This window comes from Mirounga leonina, unplaced genomic scaffold (assembly GCF_011800145.1).
Source record: "Mirounga leonina isolate KUSES-001 unplaced genomic scaffold, KU_Mleo_1.0 Mir_94, whole genome shotgun sequence".
In the NCBI taxonomy this organism is placed as follows: Eukaryota; Metazoa; Chordata; class Mammalia; order Carnivora; family Phocidae; genus Mirounga; species Mirounga leonina.
Window position 1 is genome coordinate 43,469,726 of NW_023270855.1, and position 22,238 is coordinate 43,491,963.

Below are 22,238 nucleotides of genomic sequence, written 5' to 3' on the forward strand. Positions count from 1 at the left end.
AACACACATAAAAGCCAGAAACAACACCGGGTCTGTGCTCTTGGCTCTTCTAGCAGCCCCTATGGCTGACTTTTTATTTATTTATTTCTTTTTTTTTTAAGATTTTTATTTATTTATTTATTTGAGAGAGAATGAGAGAGAGAGAGAGTATGAGGGGGGGAGGGTCAGAGGGAGAAGCAGACTCCCCGCTGAGCAGGGAGCCCCATGCAGGACTCGATCCCAGGACTCCAGGATCATGACCTGAGCTGAAGGCAGTTTCCCAAACAACTGAGCCACCCAAGTGCCCTGGCTGACTTTTTAAAGAAGTTTTTTGGAGAGGGCAGGGCAAAGGAAAGTAGTTGGTACCTGAAGAAAATGTTAAGGACCGTGATAAAAATCCATTCACTGTTTCAAGGCAACTAACAAATATCATCTCTCAGTTAGGACACTGGAACGACAGCCTTTACGGGTTATGAAACTCACATGACAAATATTGCATATGCAAATGTCCATTAACAGTAACTTTGTAGAGCGAGGCAGACGCCAGCTAGTGAAAAAGTGGTGCCGGAAGACAGTGTTAATTCAGGAGTCCTGGAGACCAGGAAGTGCTCATCCATCACGTGGCCATCTGAAAGGTAGGGACCCTTGGTCATTAAAGGAAATCCCTCCAGCAGTTTATCCTGCCCACATGGCACATCTGTACCAGCCAAAAATCAGTTGGGACTCAACATTTGATGAGTAGAGCATGCTTATGGGACCAAGAGTACCGATCACATGGAATTCAGGCTCCCCTGAAAAAAAAACTCTTTCAGCAAAAGTCGCCACAGGCCTACCGTTAACTTGGGTTTTCCCCTGGACACGTGCTCTCACACCTGGAAACTTACCCCAGCCGGTGACACCTTCAAAGGCAGGGGTGCCGCAGAACTTGGTTAGGCATCGACGAGAAGGAGACAACACATTTTGGGCCCCAAGTTCCAGGAAGAAAATACGGTCTCCACCCCTCCAGTCATCCCGTTCACACTTACCAAACACCTATCCTGGGCCTGACACAGCCAGGATGCAAGTGGAAAAGCCACAGTCCCCTCCTGGGTCCGGGCTCCCCGCTTGTACTCAAGTGAAGCATCTTGACCATGTGCAATTTCTAACATCTCCAGGGTCAGAACTCTGAGAGGCCTCTGAACTTGGGGGGACCGAGAAATCTGGCTCAGGGCGGGGCGGGGTGAGAACCCTCTCCTTTGGATCCCTGTCCTTCTTGCTACTGTTTTCCTCAAATCAATAAAAATCTGCAAGGTGACAGGGTTGAGACCATTCACCAAGGGGTCCACCAGGGGGGGCCCTTGAGTATCCATGAGGAAGTTCCTGAGGAACAAGAAGGGGGTGGGGGGTCAAGCCTCTGGTGGAATTTAAGGGCAGGAGTTGGGAGTTGTCTGCCTGGAGCTTGTCTGGGTCTCCCTGTCCAAAGGAAAGGAACCCCCAAGAGCACCTCTTGGTGTTTAAGAGACCAAACTTTTCGTTTGTTTTCCTTAGTAGAAGGTTACACACTATAACATGTCAAATAGCCTTGACATCACTCTCCAGCTGGAAGGTGACATTTCTGAGGCACGAGATATGAGGGACGCCAGCGTGACCACCCCATCTGGAGCCCTTGATGCTTTTAATAAGCAGCCCTTTGGCTGCCAGGATCTAGCAAGCCGTGGGGTGAGAGGAGAGACCCCTCCCCCCTCACCAAGTGGCCACAGACAACTAAGGAACTTGAAAGGACAGAAGAGGGGACTATGGCTTACCACAGCCCGGTAGGAATGTCTGCCGAAAGCAGTGAAGCTGGCCGCGCCAGCATTTACAAATGGAACATCCCTTGGGCAGCCAGGTGTCATGGGGCACGGACTCACAGTTCCTGGGCGAGAAGGAACAGAGAAGGCGATGCATACGGATTTTAACTCCCGCCTCTTTTCCTCTCCGCCCACCCCGCCCCCCTTTAATGGCTTACTCTTTGCGGGAGTCATGCTCACAGTTGCGGCCATAGAAGGAGGGGGGGCAGGCACAGAAGGACCCCAGCATGCAGGTTCCCCCGTTCAGACAGCAAGTTCTGTTTAACTCCTTACCTGAAATGTAAGAAGAGGTGGCTGAGAGGGTGGGGGGGACTGAAAAGCTAAGCTCCTGGGAGCAAAGGTTAATACAGGGCTAAGGGCTTGGGTTCCCCAGTGCTCGGAGATGGCTAAATCTTGTGAACCGCACGGAACAGCACGCTTGCTTTTTAGTGTGGCTCTGCTACCTGAGCCTCCGAGCAGAGAAAGCTTTTACGTCCTCAGGCCGGGGGTGGTTCCCAGAGCCCCGGGAATCAGGAGGGAAACTGAGTGCATCCCGGGGAGGTCAAGTACACACTGCCGTTCTAGGCTCCAGAGCCAAGTCCATCCATCCGCCCAGCTCCAGAATCAGCTTGCCACCCAGGAGAAAGAGCGTCAGGAAGAGAGGAAACAGGAAGGACCAGGACACAGTAGATCTAAGGCAGGTGGGTCTTACTATCCTGGATTCCTAAGGACGGCACAAACTGGGAAGACCGGTGACGGATTGCAGGCTCCTCCCGGGACCGAACGCTGTCATCTTTTAAGGGCGGCTCTCTCCTGGCAAGTTCACGGTGGCCCAAGCCTTAATGACAAAAATCAACCAGTGGGCTCAGGATTTCAGGCCCCGTGACAATTGCTGCTGATCAAAATAACAAAAAGTCTCTCACCAGCAACCAATTCCAGTTCAAACGCTTTGGAAATGGCCATGATCAGAATCACACTGGGAAGACGAAATCAGACACCCATTAGCAAAACAAGGCAAATAAAACCTTTTGCGTTAACAGAGTTTAACACCTGGGTCTTCCCAGCACAAGGAGAAGAGCACAGCCCGCTAGGGAGAAATTGTAGAGTCCTACCTTTCTTTCTCTTCAAATGGCTAACTCATGTAACAACATCAAGAAAAACGATGAGAATAAAAATCACCTAAAAGCCAATTCTTTTCAATATGTATCATGACTTCTTAGGCTCTGTCCTCCTAGAGCCATAATTTTAAGTAGGCGTAAATCTTTTAGCTTCGATTTCACAGAACGCATATTCTCCTGCTCTTAGATTTCATATAAGAATTTAAAAATGACTGCATGACATTCTCTGGAATCAGTGAATCACATTTTACAAACGATTTCATTTAAACCGGCCATCTGAAAGATTTTCAGCAACAAATCCCACCTATAACTCTTCACGGTTTTGCAAATACTGGATCTATGCCTTGAAACTTCTCAGGAGCAGATTTTAATCTGGTTGTTGATACCGATTTTAATCTGGTTGTTGATACCGATTTTTTCTTACCCAAGAGAGGAAAACGCTAGTCATCTATCTCCCAGGCTGCGCCATTAACCCGATTGAAAATGTTAAAAACCAACGGCAAAGCTGGACGGACTCTGTAAGTGTGAAGTTCTGGGTCTTTAGGAAAAAACAGCATCCCTGAAGTTCACATTCAAGATGGGTTCATACCTGCAAGAGAAGCGCTCCATCTTTCTGCGGTCCATAGCTCCTAACAGGTTAGGGGGAAAAAAAGGTCAGCATGGCTTTCATTCATGGTCGTTGCTAAAACACCCAAAGGAAAACATGAATTTCCTGAAGTGAAAATGGGAATTTAGAAAGAAGAGTGTCCCCGATGAGAAATATGCTTTCCCCAGAAGGTCTTAGGAAGAGCAGGAGCCAGGATGTCTGGGAGACTGGGGGCTCATCACCCAGCTGGGTCCTAAGGAATGCTTTGACCTTAGCCGGGGAGCCAGCCCGGCCCCGGCCTCTCCTTTCTCAACAACCACGCCAGCGGCGGGGAGGGCCTGCAGGAGGGCGGGGGTGGGGGGAGGCGGAGACCTACGCCCATCACCCTGCAGAGCCTCTCCTGGGCTGAGGTGAGGGCGGTGAAGCCCTGGGACAAAGTGGGATGGAAAAGGCGGGGTCTTGTTAAACTGGTTAACTAGCCCTAATATCTCTATCATTAGTTGCCTCTTAAAAAAAAAAAAATCAGATTTACTCTTAAAAAAAAGCAAATCAATTGTTCTGTGCAGTTGGTGATTCCAGATTGGAGGAGCGGTGGAAAGTGATTGCTTTTTTTTTTTTTTTTTAAGGATTTTATTGATTTATTTGCAAGAGGGAGTGAGAGAGAGAGAGCATGCACGAGTGGGGGGCAGGGGCGGAGGGAGAGGGAAGAGCAGACTTTCCATCGAGCAGGGAGCAGGGAGCAGGGAGCCGGACTGGGGGCTCGATCCCAGGACCCTGGGATGATGACCTGAGCCAAAGACAGATGCTTTACCGTCTGAGCCATCCAGGCGCCCCAAAAGTGATTGCTTTAATTAGGAAACCCTCAACACCACCGAAAAGTCTCATCTCAAGGAGTTTGATATTTTGTTGCCAAGTTTTACTTGAATTTCATCTTTGTTTTTCCCCAAAAAAAGGCGTGTTGAGTCTGGTGCTTGGCCCTGAGTGTCCTGGGGTGGCTGAGTTGGGTGTCTCCACCAGTGGGAGGACAAAGACTAGGAAGCTCTCAGAGGGGAAGTTCAGGGTCGCCAGGGGGCCCTGGGGGCTCCTGACCCCCCTGTGAGTGAGTGAGTGTAAATTCCAGGTGGGCCCGAATTGCAAGGGGAGTCTCCGCCTGACTCCCCAAGACACCGGAATTAACCCCTTATTCCGGGTCCTGTGTTACCCCTACGAGTGGTTATTTGGTGGTTCCTGGAAGCCCCCTGAGGCTGCCGCTGGAGAGGTGCGTCCCTGAGTCGGAGTCCCCACCTAACATCTTGGTGCTCCAGATGATGTAATTCGTCCCAAGTCATGAGTAGTTCAGATATCATTTAATTCTATTTTCTAAAGGAAAAGCCTGTCGTTTACCCACTGCTGCGGGGCATACAGGTGTGAGGCTTTTCTGTGCTATTTTTTAAAAAAGATTTTATTTATTTGACAGAGAGAGAGCCGGAGAGCACAGGCAGGGGGAGCGGCAGAGGGAGAGGGAGAGGGAGAGGGAGAAGCAGCTCCCCACTGAGCAGGGAGCCCGACTCGGGGCTCGATCCCAGGACCCTAGGATCATGACCCGAGCCGAATGCAGTCGCTTAACTGACTGAACCACCCAGGTGCCCCTCTGTGCCATTTTCACCCATCTCTGTCCATTGAGGTCACACCGTGGCAGAAAGGACCAGGCAGCATCCAGGCCATTTCAGCCTCGGTGTCCCCTGTGCGCAGGCCACGGGCCACAGGTGCTGAGAGGAGCCCTTAATGGCTTCCACACCTGCATCTTGGGGGAATTAAATTTAAAATAATTTTTACTGAGGAGTAGGGCCCCATCAGAGCAATGGTGGGGTGCAGCCCATTTACTTTACTATAGAAGCAGCCGGCTCTTGGGTTCCTGCTGAGCTTCAGCTCCCGGTGTGGCCTTTTGACTTGTTAAAAGCTTCAGGTGGCATGCTGAGTTGCATCAGGAATGGGGAGCTTAGCTAGAAGCTCTTGGAAGCTGGATGCGGGGGAGGGCAGTGTAGAGGAGAAGGCTAACCACCCAGCCCCAGGAACTGCAAAGAAGCAGAGCGCAAAGGAAGTACCGTATAGGCGTGCCTCCTGCTGTCACGCTTCGCTGTATTGCACTCTGCAGATACTGCTTTCTTTTGTTTTTGTTTTGTTTTGTTTTGTACAAATTGAAGGTCTGTGGCAATCCTGCGTGGGCCAGTGGTTCCCCTGCCTTCTTCCTCTCCTGGGGCCTCCCAGTCCCCGAGAGACACCAATATTGAAATGAAGCCATTTAATAACCCTAGGGCGACCTCGAAGTGTTCAAGGGAAAGGAAGAGTCGCATGTCTTTCCCTTTAAATCAAAAGCTAGAAATGGGGGCGCCTGGGTGGCTCAGTTGTTCGTTAAGCGTCTGCCTTCAGCTCAGGTCATGATTCCAGGGTCCTGGGATCGAGCCCCGTATCAGGCTCCCTGCTCCACGGGCAGCCTGCTTCTCCCTCCCCCACTCCCCCTGCTTGTGTTCCCTCTCTCTCTCTCTCTCTCTCTCTCTTGCTGTGTCTCTCTCTGTCAAATAAATAAATAAAATCTTTAAAAAAACAAAAAACAAAAAACCCACAAAAGCTAGAAATGATGAAGCTTAGTTAAGAGGCAGGCACGTCCCAAGCCGGGACAGGCTGCGAGCGAAGCCTCCGGAGCCAAACAGCCAAGCTGTGAATGCAAAGGCGAAGTTCTTGAAGGAAATGAAAAGTGGGACTCCAGCGGACACACAAAGACAGAAAGGGAAACAGCCTTATTGCTGAGAGGGAGAAAGTTTTCCCAGCCAGCAAATTCCTAGTGCTGGAATTGCGTGGTTGAAGGGTGGACACGTCCAAATCATTTTCCAAGAAGGCTGCACCAGTCTCTACATATCCCCCACTTCTGCTCCCCCACCCCACATCCCTCTCCTAACCAGCTGGCTGCAAAAAGCCTCTTAATTTTCACTAATTCTGTATGTAAAAAGAGTATCTCATTATTTGGATTTATACTGTTGCCCAGGGTTTATTGGATCTTGTATTTCTTTCTCCATGAGCTGGCAGGTAGTTCTTGGAGGGAATTTGAACTGGCTTCTTTCATGCCATTTGCTCTGGGAAGCCCTTCCCTGGCTTCTGGTTAGCCCAGAGCCCTGGCCTGGCACCCACTGCTGGAGTTCACCTTATCTTATCAACACTGTATTGTAAACTGCTTGTTTTCCTGTCTTTCACCAACCCTTCCCCCTATGCCTTCTCCCCACAGACTAGGAGGTCCAGAAACCTGGTGTGCCAGAATTTCAGCTTCCCCAGCCTCCCGTACTAATCTGACCCCATCTGCCCCATCTCTGGCTGATGGAAATGTCGTCTTAGCCTCAGTTTCTCAAAGTGGGGGTGGGACGAGGGCAAGGTCTTTGAGAGGCACCACAGGAAAACAACTTGCTTTCCCTATCGAGAGCCAGAAGATACGACAAAGAATGCCCCAACCCCCAACAATCCAGGAGAGAAAAAGAAATCTTACGTGCTATAAACCTCACCCATGCTGGGTAACTTCTTCAGGAGAGTTCACCGTACAGAAGACAAGATAATCTTGATGTACTTACTGGAAAATTCTGATTGAGACTTTTAGACGTGGCTATGGTTTAGAGTTCTTTCCCACCAAAACTGTTCTTCTAATCAAATTCAACAAATATTTACTGACTGGCTACTCTGTGCTGAGCACAGTGGGGGAGATGGGATCTCTGAGACTGGGGCTCCCGCTCCCTAACCACCCCCTCCTTCTGCCGTAAGACAAGCCCAGAAATCTATGCCAAGTGCCATTTTACTTTTATCAAAACTCTGCTGATGGTGAGGGAGCGGTCACTTCCTGAGGCCCTGCTGACCAAGTCATGGCTCCAGCAGAGAGCTGGTTTCACAAGACCTGGAGAATCTCATTTAAAAGTGCTTCTTAAGTGGATTTTGTATGTGATTGCATCCGGGCATTCTTCACAGCTCTTGGTGGTTTTGAAATGGATTAAGAGCAAGTGGAAGTCCAAGGCTGAAATGCAAATCCCAAATCGTATCAGAAATCAATTACAGTGAGGCTTCCTGTATGCAAACGGCCCCCGGGAAACTTTGAAGTGTGCCCCATTCTGGAGACAGCCCCCAGGCTGCCCTTCTGAGCTGCGGCCACCACCGTGATAATCAGTGGATGTTGTGTTAACCCACTGAGTTTGTGAGAATTTGTTACCCAGCAACATAGAATGAATGCAAACACTTTGGAACTTTTTTTTTTAATTGAAGTTAAATTTTAAGTTTATGCACTCATAAAAATGTACAAATAGCAAGGGTTGTAGGTTAATAAATTATTCCAAAGTACCATGTAACCACTACCCAGGTCAAGAGTAAGAATATTACTAGAACCCCAGAAGTCCACCTCCCACTTCCCCAAAGCTCACTACTTTTCTCATTTCAAATCCCATAGATTGGTTTCTCCACGGTTTGGAACTTTATCTAATCCCGAGTGTGTGTGTATGTCTGCTTCTTTCTGCTCAACGTTATGCTGGGGGGAGCCATCCATGTTGTTTGTAGAAGTTTGCTCTTATTCACTGCTGTGTGGTGCCCGTTGCATTGAATCTACACAAAGATTCAGCACCGCTTTACTGGAAAGATCATTCTTACATTACTGCTCTGCAATGGCATTTTTCATCAGGAATCATTTGTTCATGTGGTGTGAGGGTTTTTTTTTTGTTTTGTTTTGTTTTTAATGTCTTATTCTATTGCTTTATTCTGTTTGGTTAGCCTCTTTGTCTCTTCTTGTAGAACACACACATAGTATATTCACCAACAACAAGATTCTACATGTAAACAATCCAAAAGACTCTAGAGATAAACTATGGGACTTGAGAAGTGTTCGGAGCTTAATTGGTGTGTCCTGAAATTTATATGTTGAAGTCCTAACCCCTAGAACCTCAGAAATGACTGTTGGAGATAGGGCCTTTGATGAAGTAGTTAAGCTAAAATGAACTCATGTGGGTGGGCCCTAATCCAATATGATGGGTGTCCTCATACGGAGAGGAGATTAGGACTGAGGTGTGTGCATGCACAGGAAAGACCATATGAGGACCCAGGAAGAAGAAACCCACCTGCAAGCCAAGAAGAGAGGCCTCAGAAGAAACCAAACCTGCTGACACCTTGATCTTGGACCTCTAGCCTCCCGAACTGTGAGAAAAGAAATGTCTGTTGCTGAAGCCCCTAGGTTTGTGGTATTTGCTATGGCAGCCCCAGCCAACTTACATAGTAAGTACATTTCACAAGGGTACTGGATGCAAGGTCAACAATGAGAAGTCAGCCACCTGGAAGAGGGCCCCCCCGCTCAACCGTGCCGGCAACTTGATCTTGGACTTCCAGCTTCCAGAGCCATGAGAAACAGATTTCTGTTGTTCATAAGCCACGTGTGTATAGTACTTTATTATAGCAGCCCGAATGGATGGAGACAGTATGTGAACAGGCAGGCTGCTGATAAATCTGGCAGTGTAAGGCCTCAAGGGGGATTAAACAGAAAGACAGGACCCTGAGCAGACTAGCTCATCCAGCACTGGATCCTTCAGGCTAGAGCAAGGCTGTAGTGAATTCAAGATTTTAATAACAGGGAAAAAATGTCATTTTTTTTTCCATTTCAATTTCTGGGTATGTATTTACCTTTCTCCTTATCCACTTATGAAAATCACCAGGTTGGAAATCCATTGTCTTATTTCATCTCTAGATAAGCCATTCAGGTTTTCCTGAGCGGGTTTTCTCCAGAGCTCTATTTGTCATTGATGTGGACATTGTTTATGAAGCATTATTTGTGGGTGCTCTTTGTTTTTTTTTTTAAGATTTTATTTATTTATTTGACAGAGAGAGAGAGAGCATAGCAGGGGGAGGGGCAGAGGGAGAGGGAGAAGCAGACTCCCTGCTGGGCAGGGAGCCCGACATGGGGCTCGATCTCAGGACCCTGGGATCATGACCTGGGCTGAAGGCAGGCAATTAACTGACTGAGCCACCCCAACACCCAAGGCCATGCTTCCTGGGATTTCTCAACAAATATGTTGAAGGCGGGTGGAAGGGGGAAGGTGAGTGCATACCCCTGGGCACATTTAACTTGCTTTAAAGAGGTTACTAAGCCTCAGCTTCATTATCCTGCATTATCCTCCTACAATGGGAATATGAACATCTGCCCACAGAGATGCTCTACCATAGGCTTCTTATATTTTATAAGATTTCTTATATCTTTATTAGATAAACACCCACTATAATTCTAGCACATTCAGGCATTTGACAAATGTCACCGCCTTTAAAAAAAAAAGATTTTATTTATTTATTTGACAGAGGGAGAGCACAAGCAGGGGGAGAGGCAGAGGGAGAGGGAGAAGCAGGTTCCCCGCTGAGCAGGGAGCCCGACTTGGGGCTCAGTCCCAGGACCCTGAGATCATGACCTGAGTTGAAGGCAGAGGCTCACACAACTGAGCTACCCAGGCGCCCCGTCACTGCCTTTCTTTTCTTTTCTTTCTTTTTTTTTTTTTTTAAAGATTTTATTTATTTGCAAGAGAGAGAATGAGAGACAGAGAGCATGAGAGGGAGGAGGGTCAGAGGGAGAAGCAGACTCCCCGCCGAGCAGGGAGCCCGATGTGGGACGCGATCCCGGGACTCCAGGATCATGACCTGAGCCAAAGGCAGTCGCTTAACCAACTGAGCCACCCAGGCGCCCCCGTCACTGCCTTTCTATATATCTCTTTCCCTCCTGAGGCAGGTCAAACAACCCTCAGACATTCATTCATGCCTTACTCCTACCGTGTGCCAGGTAACGGGCTAGGTGGGATGACTACCAAGATTTAAAGGAAGGATGGTTCCTATCCTCAGACCCTTTCAGTCAAGGGGAAATGGACGTGTAATTAAGTGCGTTTCATCAATGTTAGCGAGTCTGTGTTGATGATGGTGCCGTGGCAAAAGAAGTAAGGGGTCACTTTTCCAGAGGCGGAGTCAGAGAGGGGAACAGGTACAAAAGCATAACTGGGCCTGGCAGAAGGAGGGAACGGGAAGGGTGTGTTTGAGCTGGAGAAGGGTGATGGGGCAGGCAGTGGGGATGCGAGGGGCAGGTGAGACCTGGAGGCCCCCAGGGGGCGGGCCCTAGAGACCGGGCACACAATTTTGCCTTTAATGCAGCACTCTGAAGAATCCAGCAGGAGAGTGATCTGAGCAGGTCTGCGTGTTTGGGAAGATCTGTGGCGACAGAGGTACAGAAGCTGGGAGCGACTGTTGTAATAGAGCAGCCAAGAAACGCCTGGGCCTTGAGTGATGCTCCGCCGCGCGGCTGGAGAAGTGGGTGTGAGGGCGGGGCAGGAGGAACTTGCAGGCTCTCCCGAATTCAGCAGGAGGAGGGAGTAGTGACTGGCTCTGAGTGCAACGTGCAGTTTCTAGTTTCCTAAGGACTTCGAAAAAAGGAGATCCATGTATAAAGAAAGCGTCAACAGGCTTCTGGACACAGCACAGTATCTCAGGGAGGTCACGGGTGTTCCCATGCTCACCTGAGAACAGGGAATCCTTGGGCCTCATAGCCTGCTCAGTGAAACGAATGGACTAATGCCTCTCTGTCGGTGTGGTGGCCAGCGTGTGACGAGATAACAGAAAATGCTGTCATTTCTGCTACGTTAAGGACAGTGGTACCTTTTATTTCCTGTTTTGTTTCTGGTATTTTCCAAGGTTAGACATGTCATCGAGCACCCAGAACTGTGCCTGGCGTATAGTGGGCACCCAAAAAGTGTGAGCAATGATTCGTGGGGTGTGCGTTTTTTGGTTTTTTGTTTGGTTTTGACTTTGTTTTTTTATTTATTTATTTTTAAAGATTTTATTTATTTATTCATGAGAGACAGAGAGAGAGAGGCAGAGGGAGAAGCAGGCTCCCAAGGAGCAGAGAGCCCGATGCGGGACTCGATCCCAGGACGCTGGGATCATGACCTGAGCCGAAGGCAGACGCTTAACCATCTGAGCCACCCAGGCGCCCTGGTTTTGACTTTGTGTGTGTGTGTGTGTGTGTGTGTTTCATTTTAAGCATAAGGATAGTACCAAAATTAAAAAAAAAAAACACACGAAAAAATTAAACAAAAGCAGCTCCATCTCCAATTGCACCAGCCCACAGGAAGAGCTTCCAATGGGAATTTTAAGATTGGCATTCTTGATCATGACAGTTTGGCTGAGTGGGAATGACCAATGCAACCCTGGGTTTCTTAATAGAGCCCCGTCATCGGCAAAACCGTCCTCCAGGGGACGCCGGTGAGCACCACGTCCAGACTGCCTGGGGACCACAGGGATGTGTGGTCCGCGTCCAGGATACGGATGACACTATTCTTAGCGGCGGACCTGGCACAGATCAGCGTTCTGGCCTCCTGCAGTTGAATAACTGTATTTGGGAAGAGGCTTGGCCTCCTCCCAGAGAAAAACTACACGAAAGTCTTCGAGAGGGTGCCACATTCTGAGCCTGGCTTCTTAACCCTCTCTGTGGCCCATCTTGGTGGCGAGGGGAGCAGCCGTCAGGATGGCCCACTGGGGTCACCCACGTCTAGGCTCAGTCCCTCAGGGAGTGCAGCCCAATAGAAATGCCATGCCAGCCCCCTGTGTGAGTTTAAATGTTCTGGCTGGTCACGTTAGCAAAGTACAGAGAATCGGGTAAAATTAACTTTCGTAATATATTTTGATTGCACCCAGTGTATCCCAAATAGTATCATTGGGTCATGTAGTTAATGTAAGTTACTGTAAGATGGGGGCAGGGCAGCCTTCCTCGGGGGCTTTTAGCGGCACCTGCCAAGCGGTGAAGCAGGGGCCCTCACCAGGCGTTCCTTCTTCAGCAGGAAGCATTTGGGAACGGTCACTGCAGTAGCATGAATCGGATTCTAACATTTGGGGTTTTTCATTCTTCTATCATTATATCACAGTGACGACAGGCGTGTGACACCAGGGATTTACTTGGAAGAAGGCTTTGCAGGGTGTGTGACTCAGCGTTCCCACGGGCGTCCTAGGCTCAGAATGGCTGTGAGGAGAGCACTGGGCCCGGTGGACGTCTGGGCGGCTTTGTGTGTGGGGCCCCCTCAGATCGGAGGCAAACCTGGGGGTCCCCGGGGAGATGCCGAAGCTGCGGACTGCACTTGGTGAGAGGCTGCAAGGCCAGCTGCTGCTGAAGTGCATAAGAAAGTGCCCAGCTGTGAGGAAGCAGCTGAGGTTGGTAATAATAAGACCTTGTTAAGAGTTGGGGACTGTAAGGGGACCCTGGGGGTGAAGACCACAGGGCACAGTTCTACCTTCTGCTCCTCGGGAACTCAGAAACTCCAAGTTCGTTCTTTCTTTTTCAGATTTTATTTATTTATTAGAGAGAGAGAGAGAGCATGAGCAGGGGGGAGAGGGAGAAGCAGACTCCCCGCTGAGCAGGGAGCCTGATGTGGGACTGAATCCCAGGACCCTGGGATCATGACCTGAGCGGGAGGCAGACACTTAACCGACTGAGCCACCCAGGCATCTCCCTTCCTTCCTTCCTTCCTTCCTTCTGTTCTTTCTCTTTTTTCTTTCTTTCTTTTTTTTTTTTTAAAGATTTTATTAAGTAATCTACATCCAAGGAGGGGCTCAAACTTACAACCCTGAGATCAAGAGTCCCATGTTCTGCTGACTGAGCCAGCCAGGTGCCCCTGGAAATTCTTTCCAGACACAGCCAAGAGATGCAGCATCTGCACACAGTGCGTTTAATACAGTAATAACAGTTCCCTGTATTAACGTAAGTACATTGTGTATTTTAAAATACTTCTTGATCTACATCCCTGCCTGTGAATCAGAAGCCACTGTGGAACATGCTGAACTATGATCACTGGACCTCACCCCAGACAGAGTCAGAACCTCCTAGGGAGAGAGGGGTCCACCCAGGCCACCCGGGTACCACTGTCTCAGACTGAGCTAATTCCAGGTCCTTAGGGCCCTTTGTGTTGGTGAGCTTCGGCATCACCTGGAGCTTGTTAGGGAGACAGACTCCAAGCCCCTCGCTGGCCTCCTGCGTCAGATTCTGCACTCACTAAGATCCTAGGTGGTTTGGGTGGGGGGTTGCCAGATAAAATACAGGACACCCAGGAATATTGAAATTCCAGATAAACCACAAATAATTTTTAAGTATGACTCATGCAGTGTTGGAAACATACTTATATTAAAAAATTACTTATGGTTTATCTGGAATTCAAATGTAACTGAAAGTGTTTTTATTTGCTAAATTTCTCAATCCTATCTGGGTGCACATTGCAGGCTGAGGAGCCTGGGCTGAACAATGACCTGCTTCTCTAACCCTGGCATCATAAAGGATGTCCACTGTATTTGAATGTATTGGTGGGGGAAAGTATTTTCCCCTTAAATATGATTGAGCTTTTGAATAGTTAGCCCTCTTATAAATTGAAAAAGTATTTAAGTAGTGTTTGACCTGAAACTAGCTTTTCAATTTATATTCTTTGGTTCAGAACACCATAAACAAAACAAAACAAAAACCAAAGGAAACAATTACTAAATAGGAAACTTACATTGTGTAGCAAAAGAGAAAAATACTATTCAAATTCTAAGTAATAAAAAGCACATCCAACACTTTAGAGGTAGGATTTAATATTGTCACAGAGTTTTATTTGATTCCCATCAACTTGGCATACAATTTAAAATGATAATTTATTAAAAAAATTTTTTTGTCTATTAAAATAAAAAACCTTCTTTAAAAAAATTTAATTCCAATATAGGTAACTTGCAGTGTTATATTAGTTTCAGGTGTACAATATAGTGATTCAACACTTCCATACATCACCCAGCTCTCATCACAAGTGCGCTCCTTAATCCCCATCACCTATTTCCCCCATCCCCCATCCACCTCCCCTCTGGTAACCAGCAGTTTATTCTCTCTCTCGGTTTAACTCTCTCTCCCCCCGCCTTTGGCTTGCTTGTTTTGTTTCTTAAATTCCACATATGAGTGAAATCATATGGTATTTGACTGACTTATTTCGCTTAGCATTATACTCTCTAGCTCTTTCCATGTCATTGCAAATGGCAAGATTTCGTTCTTATTTATGGCTGAATAAAATGGACACTTGGGCTGCTTCCATATGTTGGCTATTGTAAATAATGCTGCTATGAACATAGGAGTGCATGTTTCCCTTTGAATTAGTGGTTTTGTCTTTTTTTGGTAAATACCCAGTAGTGTGAATACTGAATTGTAGGGTAGTTCTATTTTTAACTCCATACTATTTTGCACGGTGACTGCACAACTTTGCATTCCCACCAACAGTGCACGAGGGTTCCTTTTTCTACACATTCTCACCAACATTTGTTGTTTCTTGTGTTTTTTATTTTAGCCATTCTGACAGATGTGATATCTCATTGTAGTTTTGATTTGCATTTCCCTGATGATGACTGATGTTGAGCATCTTTTCATGTGTCTGTTGGCCATCTGGATGTCTTCTTTGGAAAAATATCTGTTCTAGTCTTATGCCCATTTTTAATTGGATTGTTTTTTGGGGTGTTGAATTGTATCAGTTCTTTATATATTTTGGGTACTAAGCCTTTATCGGATATGTCATTTGCAAATATCTTCTCCCATTCTGTAGGTTGCCTTTTAGTTTTTTGATCATTTCCTTCACTGTGTAGAAGCTTTTTATTTTGATGAAGTCCCAGTAGTTTATTTTTGCTTTTGTTTTCCTTGCCTCAGGAGACCTATCTAGAAAAACTTTGCCATGGCTGCTCTGAGAGACATTACTGTCTGTGTTCTCTTCTAGGATTTTTTTTTAAAGATTTTATTTATTTATTTGACAGAGAGAGACACAGTGAGAGAGGGAACACAAGCAGGGGGAGTGGGAGAGGGGGAAGCGGGCTTCCCGCCGAGCAGGGAGCCCGATGTGGGGCTCGATCCCAGGACCCCGGGATCATGACCTGAGCCGAAGGCAGACGCTTAATGACTGAGCCACCCACACGCCTCTCTCTTCTAGGATTTTTATGGTTTCAAGTCTCACATTTAGGTCTTTAATCCATTTTGAGTTTATTTTTGTGTATGGTGTGAGAAAGTGGTCCAGTTTCATTCTTTTGCTCATTCATTCTTTGATCATATGTAGCTGATCAGTTTTCCCAACACCAGTTGTTGAAGAGACTGTCTTTTTCCCATTGCATATTCTTTCCTGCTTTGTTGAAAATTAATTGGCCATACAATTGTGGGTTTATTTCTGGGTTTTCTATTCTTTTTTTTTTTTTTTAAAGATTTTATTTATTTATTTGACAGAGAGAGACACAGCGAGAGAGGGAACACAAGCAGGGGGAGGGGGAGAGGGAGAAGCAGGCCTCCCGCAGAGCAGGGAGCCGGATGCGTGGCTCGATCCCAGGACCCTGAGATCACGACCTGAGCCGAAGGCAGACGCTTAACGAATGAGCCACCCAGGCGCCCCTCTGGGTTTTCTATTCTGTTCCGTTGATCTACGTGTCTGCTTTTGTCCCAGTACCATACTGTTTTGATTACTACAGGTTTGTAATGTAACTTGAGGTGTGGAATTGTGATGCCTCCAGCTTTGCTCTTCTTTTTTCAAAATTGCTTTGGCTATTTGGGGTCTTTTGTCGTTCCATATACATTTTAGGATGGTTTGTTCTAGTTCTGTGAAAAATGCTGTTGGTATTTGGATAGGGATTGCATCAATAAAATGATAATTTAATTATAAATGTCAACACATAGAACATAGTCCCTTCAAAATCCAACTATTTTGTAGTTAGAGTTATTATGTCTATATTGGACAAAGGGTGTTTTTCTGTTTAGGATGAAGGTGTATGAGGAGTCTGTTGCCCGGAAGCGGGGTGGTTGTAGGGACCCTCTTGGAACAGACGGGGGTGGGGGCTGGGTGGGGGACATGGCGGGTGGGGGATGCAGTAAGGTGGGAGCAATTCCTGATTAACTGATTGTCAAATTGTCACAATGTTGGATCTCAGCAAAGCATCTTTGCCCAGTTAGTAAAATCACTAAAGAGAACCTAAATTCTCATATGTTTTAGGAACTTTAGAAGAAAAACAAGGTGAAATCCAGACGTGAGATAGCTGTAGCTTCAAACACTGAAAACAGTTTTACATTCGCTGGGTCGATGGCGTTCTGATCCTGCTTTTTGTGTGGTTCTTAGCTTGGAATGCAGAGAACACAGGGCTCTTTCCCCTCTCTGGCCTATTTTACTTGACTCGCTTCAGGACGGCCTGTGTGAAAAGGGAGGTATGGTAATCCCGGGTTGGAGGGCTCACACTGGCCAGCTCGTTGTTTGCCCCGTGCCAAGCCCTCCCCTCTGAAATGTGTTTTGTCTCATGCCGGGCTGAGTCACATAGAATAGATAGATAGTTTATCAGCACATGGCCTACAGATCATATTATCAGCCGACAAATATAGCCCATTAGTGCACAGGCCAGGAAGCTCCAGTGTGTGGTGGCCGTGGGTGTCAACAGTCTCCGCAACCCGGATTCCACTGGGCAGGCAGCAGGCAGGGGCTGGGGCTGCCGTGCAGTCACGGGTAGGTGGCCGTCGTGGGGGTGGGGACGTGGCAGGGGCAAGTGAGCGTCTGCTCCTGAGACTGGGGGGAGATCGTGGGGGCGGGTGCTGGGAGCGAGGGGGCTTGTGGCATCTGCCGGGAGGATGGGGGGCAGCGCCTCCTTGTTTATATCTTCCCACTGTCCCATGGCAGGACAGGGGTAAACACCCCCAGCGAGACACAGGGTGGAGGCTCATGCATTTATCTGCATTTTAGGGCAAGAACTGGAATTGAGTGGAGAAGGAGAGAATGTGGCCAGGGCAGGTGGTCCCCAGCAAGGCTGCTGCTATGGCAGGGGGTCCCCAAGATTCCTGCTCCTGGTTAGTGGGGTTTTCCCCAGTAAACTGCCCTGGTGCCCAAGGCTGAGCTCAAAACTTTCTGGTCCAAAGTGTTGTCTAGGGGAGATAAATCAACTTTGTTTGTGTCTTGGGTGGCCTGGAAGGGATGATTGACATCTGCGGGGGAAGTCTTTCCTCCTGGGACCGTCTCACCCTCCTGGGGAGAGGGTGACGTTGGGAAAGTGATCAGAGACCCAGGGGAGAATCATCTGGCTTTGTAAGCAGCTCAGCTGAGTGCCGGTGACTCTTTTCTGCCAAATGCTCTCCGGTAACTCAGGGGCTGGGGCGATCTGGCAGAGAACCTCCGCTAACCATGCCCGGAGCAGAATAATCCTCAGGTATTCATATCTAACCTTTCACTGGTGACAATGTCTGTCTTCATTTCTTTTCTTCTTTTCTTTCAATAACTGACACTTTTGGAGTTTACTAGGTGCCAAGTACGGTCTTAAGCACTTGACACAAATTATCACACGTGACCTTGTCACCAGTTCTCTGAGTGGAGTGTTGCTGTCCCATCGTGCTCAGATAAGTACACTGGGGTGCAGAGAGGTTAGGTGACCATCTCAGGGACGTGCAGCTCTAAGTGGAGGAGGCGGGACTCCAGCCCGGGCAGGCAGGCTGACCCTGAGAAGGTCCTCCTAATCCCCTCCCTGAGCCTCTGCCTCCCAGCCAGGATTTTCTAGTTTAACAAATTACCATGAAAACAATGGGTGTTCCCAGGCAAACTGACCTAGTGAGAGAAAATGTAATTTAATTTGGAATTTGGCTGCAATATCGTGACTATACAGACCTCACTTGAGTATTTAGCCTTTAATAACCCTCCTGTTTCTATCGGAAAACTCGCTCTGTGTTCCAACTCTGGGGTCCAGGCAGTGGCTTTATGTGAGGATCGAATGGGATTTGTGCGTCACGAAAGCCCCTTGTTGGCCATGTCTTTGCTCCCTCTGTACAGTGGTGTCACCAGGAATCCCCATGGTCATAGTCACTCCCTTAGTTCCAGCAAGGCTGATGGTGGGTCTTATTCACATGGCGGCCACACTGGGAAGAATGCTGTGGAAAGCCTGGAGCCGGTCTGTGCAGAGGAAAGAGGGGCCCTGGGGGTTCTGAAGAGCAGGTGGGGACCATGGGGCTAGGCCTCTCTCCCCATGGATGTTCGGGTGACCCCCCGGACCTCAGCTCCATCCCTCAGACTGTGCACACTCTGTGCGTTCTGCCTAGACACACCTCCCCCTTGCTGCTCTCTGTCTCCCAGCCTGGCCGAGGGGGCACCCAGAATGGCCAGACCCCTGTATTGTGGGCTTTGTTGGGTCTCCTCCCCCAGACCCTTCGTACTTCAGACCCTCAGAGATGTGAGCCCTGTACCCAGCCTCCCGCGCCCCTCTGCCCAGTCTGCCGCTTGACCAGAAGGGGGAGGATGAGGTGACCAGAAAGTGCTCCTCCCGCCTGGAACCCTGGCATTCGTCTTCCGAGTGGGGACGAGTGCTCTGGTGCCAGGGGACGTATTTTTCCAGTCATGCCCTCTGGCTCGGACAGTGGATAGCTCTGTAAAAGGGATTCTGATGTACCTGGGTTGTGGAGGAAGTGTGAACAATTATCCAAGCAAACCTGCATGGACGGTCCCTTTCCCCTTCCTCGGGGTCCCTGTGGGACTGCCTCGAGCCCCCCTCCCCACACGCACTTGAGGCCGTCCCTCCCCCCTCTTCTGACTCCACAGCATCTGTCCGCCCCCATTATCGCATCCACACGCAGCACTGAAATGTATCTCTGTGAGCATCTGTTCTCCTCCCCAGATGGAGAGCTTAGGGGCAGGGACATTCATCCTTCCCCATTTGATGAGTGCCTCTAATGTCAGTTATTTGGGGTTCCCAGGAATCAAAGAACAGGGACACACGCCAAGTAAACTGGCTCAACACGCAGGGTTTCTGTGTTGAGGTCCAGAAGCAGAAGCCTGGCTGCCTGTACTCCAAGGCTGCTGTCTGTCACCCTCTGTCCCCTGGTGGCCGTTCAGGGTCCGTGGCTGACTCTGAGCTCACGTCTGGGGCCTCTTGGGTGGCTGGCCCTTCTCAGTGCAGTCCACAGTCAAATTATAATTAAACCAACAAGCAAATCGTTCAACTCATATTGTGCGCTGTGAAATAAATTAGCTACAGTCTGAGAGAGAAAATAACGGTAGGATCGACCTTAGATGAAGAGGCTGTGAAGGCCGTGCTGAGGAGAGAACACTGAAGGTGAGTTCGGGGGTGTGGGGTGTGGGGAAGCCAGGCAGATGGGGGAAGAGTGTCTAGGCAGAGGGCACAGTGTGTGCAGGGTCTGAGGTACAAAGAAGCGCGGGGTGGGTGAGGCACCGAGGAGGAGAGCGGTCGAGGGTGGATCATGCCAGAGTCTCACTGGGCCCTGGGAGGAGCTGGGATCTCCCCCTCACCCCGGAGGGAAGTCTCTGGAGCTCTTGAACCAGGCGGCAGGATGATGTCATTCTCTCACCGTTGTGCGACAAATGGATTGGATGTGGGTGAGTGGGAAGTCAGGACACCAGCTGTGAGGCTTCTTCGCGACTGAGGCCAGCTGTGACATGAACTGGTGGTGAGAAATGCATGCCCTCTAAGACTTGGGTGATACACTGGATGTGCAAACGAATGTGTGTGTTTGTGCAGGTGCTCATGCCCACATGGCGGGCGGGGTGAGAAAGCAGAAGGCATAAAGGAGTGACCTCCAGGTAATGACAGAGTCAAAGTGAGGAATTAAGGCAGCCAGGAGTGGTTAGATTCTAAGTGAGGAACTTTGGAAGAAATTACGTTTCTTTGAGACAGGTGTGAGACATCCAGGTGGCTCTGTCAAGGAGGCAGCAAGTTATAGACACCAGATGTCGCTATAAATTGAGACTGATTCTTATTTTACTGTCTACCGTATTAATGATTTATTGCTGCATAACAAATCACCCCAACACTTACAGCTTAATACACCAAACATATTATGTCATGGTCTCTGAGGGTTGGGAACGGCTTAGCTGAGAGGTCCTGGCTTAGGGTCTGTTGTGAAGTTGCAGCTGAGATGTCTTCTGGGGCTGCTACCATCTGAAGGCTCAACAGGGGCTGGAGGATCTGCTTTTAGACAGCTTCTGCTCACGTGGCTGCTGGCGGGAGGCCTCTGCTCCTCTCCCTATGAAGCCTCTCCGTAGGGCTGCTTGAGCATCGTCATGACACAGTGGCTGGCTTCCCCCGGAGTGCATGCCCCAAGAGACCGAGAGAGGAGCACCTGGTGGGACTTGGTCTCAGAAGCCGCATGCCATCTTTCTCACCACATTTTATTCATTAGAAGTGAGTCACTGAATCCAACCCATGCTCAAGGGGGGAGGAATTAAGTTCTACCCTCTTAAAGGAAAGAATGTCAAGGAATTTGTGGATACTAGTTAAAGCCATCAGATCCGCAAAGCAAAATCTAGTTTATTGTTCGCTAAAGTTTATTGTTCACACATGGGATCGGCACATGTTTTTGTAAAGCACGTGGGCACCGCTGGAGGGGGCTAGCACTGTGAACCATGGAGACCAAGCTGGAGCGCCTCCCCCCAACCCCTCCATTCCCCTCCACTCTCAGTGTCTGTCTATCTGACCAGCTGTATCTTGCTACTGCCCAAGGCCCATGCTGGTTGCTCTCTATACGTTGGAGACTCTGCTGTTGGCAATGGCCAGGCACCAGGCAGTGGAATCTCTGCTCAGGAGTTGGTGACTTAGCAAGGCCACTTAGCCTCCAGCCAGCTACCCAACTTGAGCCGGCAGGAAGAGAGAAGGACACACCGGCATCTGGGTGTCCCAGAACAGAGAGTGAACCTGACTACAGCAGATCCCCATTCCCAGTCCCTCTGCATGCTGGCCTGCTGGGTCTTTCCCTCTCGGGCCAGTCGCTCTTGTCCTGAGAATGTCTCTAGCAGGTGGCAACCGAGCACAAAGCGTGGAAGCATGCTCACGGCTCTGGCAGGCCCAGGGCAAGTCAGCAGGGAGTGGCAGGCCAGGAGTTTTCTCTTTTGTGATGTAAGTACCTACAGAATATCTTCCATTTTGCCAGTTGGACCGGGAAGCCTCCAATATTTACTATCTTGCCCTTTACTGAGAAAATTTACTGACCCCTGTAGTGAAGCAAAAGGTTTTCCCAGGAGGAATTTTCCTTTCCACTGTGAATCCAACCTTTGAGAGTCTCTGCTTGTTGACGTGTTCACTCAGGACCCAGAACACCAAGCACGGGAGGAAAAATGAGCCTCAGGGCACTCTGGCCCAGGGTCCTTTCTGTTGCCATGAGCGATGTTGTTGTCATCCTCTCCTCTCTTCTAAGTCCTGTGTGTTTTCTTCTCTGGAAGATGCTCCCTGGCTGTGGACCGTTGGGCCCAAAGCTAGGGATGCATGTTCTGGTGCTTCTTCTGTAATGCAAAGCCAGATAGATCTCCAGCAGGCAACTGGAATCAGATGTCCCCTTGGGTCCATGAATCTTTGCTGCAAAATCCACTGAAGGCTCAGGCTAATGCTCTGCATTTCTTATGGTGCCTCAGGAGAGTCTGCTCGGATGTTGTGTTTTCTCTAGGAGGATAGTGCTTTATTTGAATTGATGGTCTCTTACACCACATCCTGGAAAGGTGAATTTCTCTTTACTGCTTTGGGATAGTATATCATGGTGCTCTTTCTATAGTTCTGGAGAAACCTAATGCTTAGGAAATTGCATTTTACGTATTTGCCTGAAAGGTTGTGTTGACTGGAGCTCATGCTACAAAGAAGAGATGAGCTTTGTAAATTTGCCAGGGAATCGTCTTTCATTCCTGAAACTGCTGAGTGACTGGTCCCTGCTCCCCAGTGTGGCTT

General features: G+C 48.7%; 2 protein-coding genes across 4 annotated transcripts in view; one reads left to right on the plus strand and one right to left on the minus strand.

Moving 5' to 3' along the window:
• Window positions 1-329: 329 nt before the first annotated feature.
• TDGF1 (teratocarcinoma-derived growth factor 1) lies at window positions 330-3,529 on the minus strand. Its single transcript, XM_034997350.1, has 6 exons — window positions 3,495-3,529; window positions 2,711-2,763; window positions 2,500-2,625; window positions 1,967-2,081; window positions 1,764-1,873; window positions 330-607 (listed from the first exon to the last, which is right to left on the minus strand). The coding sequence occupies exons 1-6, from the start codon at window positions 3,527-3,529 to the stop codon at window positions 492-494; spliced, it is 555 nt and encodes a 184-aa protein (XP_034853241.1). The 3' UTR covers window positions 330-491.
• Window positions 3,530-12,489: 8,960 nt separating this feature from the next.
• LRRC2 (leucine rich repeat containing 2) overlaps window positions 12,490-22,238 on the plus strand; it is a 41,660-nt gene continuing 31,911 nt past the window's right edge. The window contains exon 1 of one of the 3 annotated variants that reach the window (XM_034998542.1): window positions 12,490-12,716. The gene's annotated coding sequence lies outside the window, so the exon portion shown is untranslated. Of the gene's footprint in view, window positions 12,717-13,243; window positions 13,264-16,933; window positions 17,039-22,238 lie in introns of those variants that run through there. The other 2 variants (XM_034998543.1, XM_034998541.1) reach the window with 2 other exon arrangements.

Excerpts from the sequence above, each read along its gene's own strand:
- TDGF1 (XM_034997350.1), bottom strand. The coding sequence starts at position 3,529 with ATGGACCGCAGAAAGATGGAGCGCTTCTCTTGCAG. Across the intron at positions 2,082-2,499 it reads GTCCTTAGGAATCCAGGATA|GTAAGGAGTTAAACAGAACT; the intron begins GTAAGACCCACC and ends CTTACATTTCAG. Across the intron at positions 1,874-1,966 it reads GAGCATGACTCCCGCAAAGA|GAACTGTGAGTCCGTGCCCC; the intron begins GTAAGCCATTAA and ends CTTCTCGCCCAG.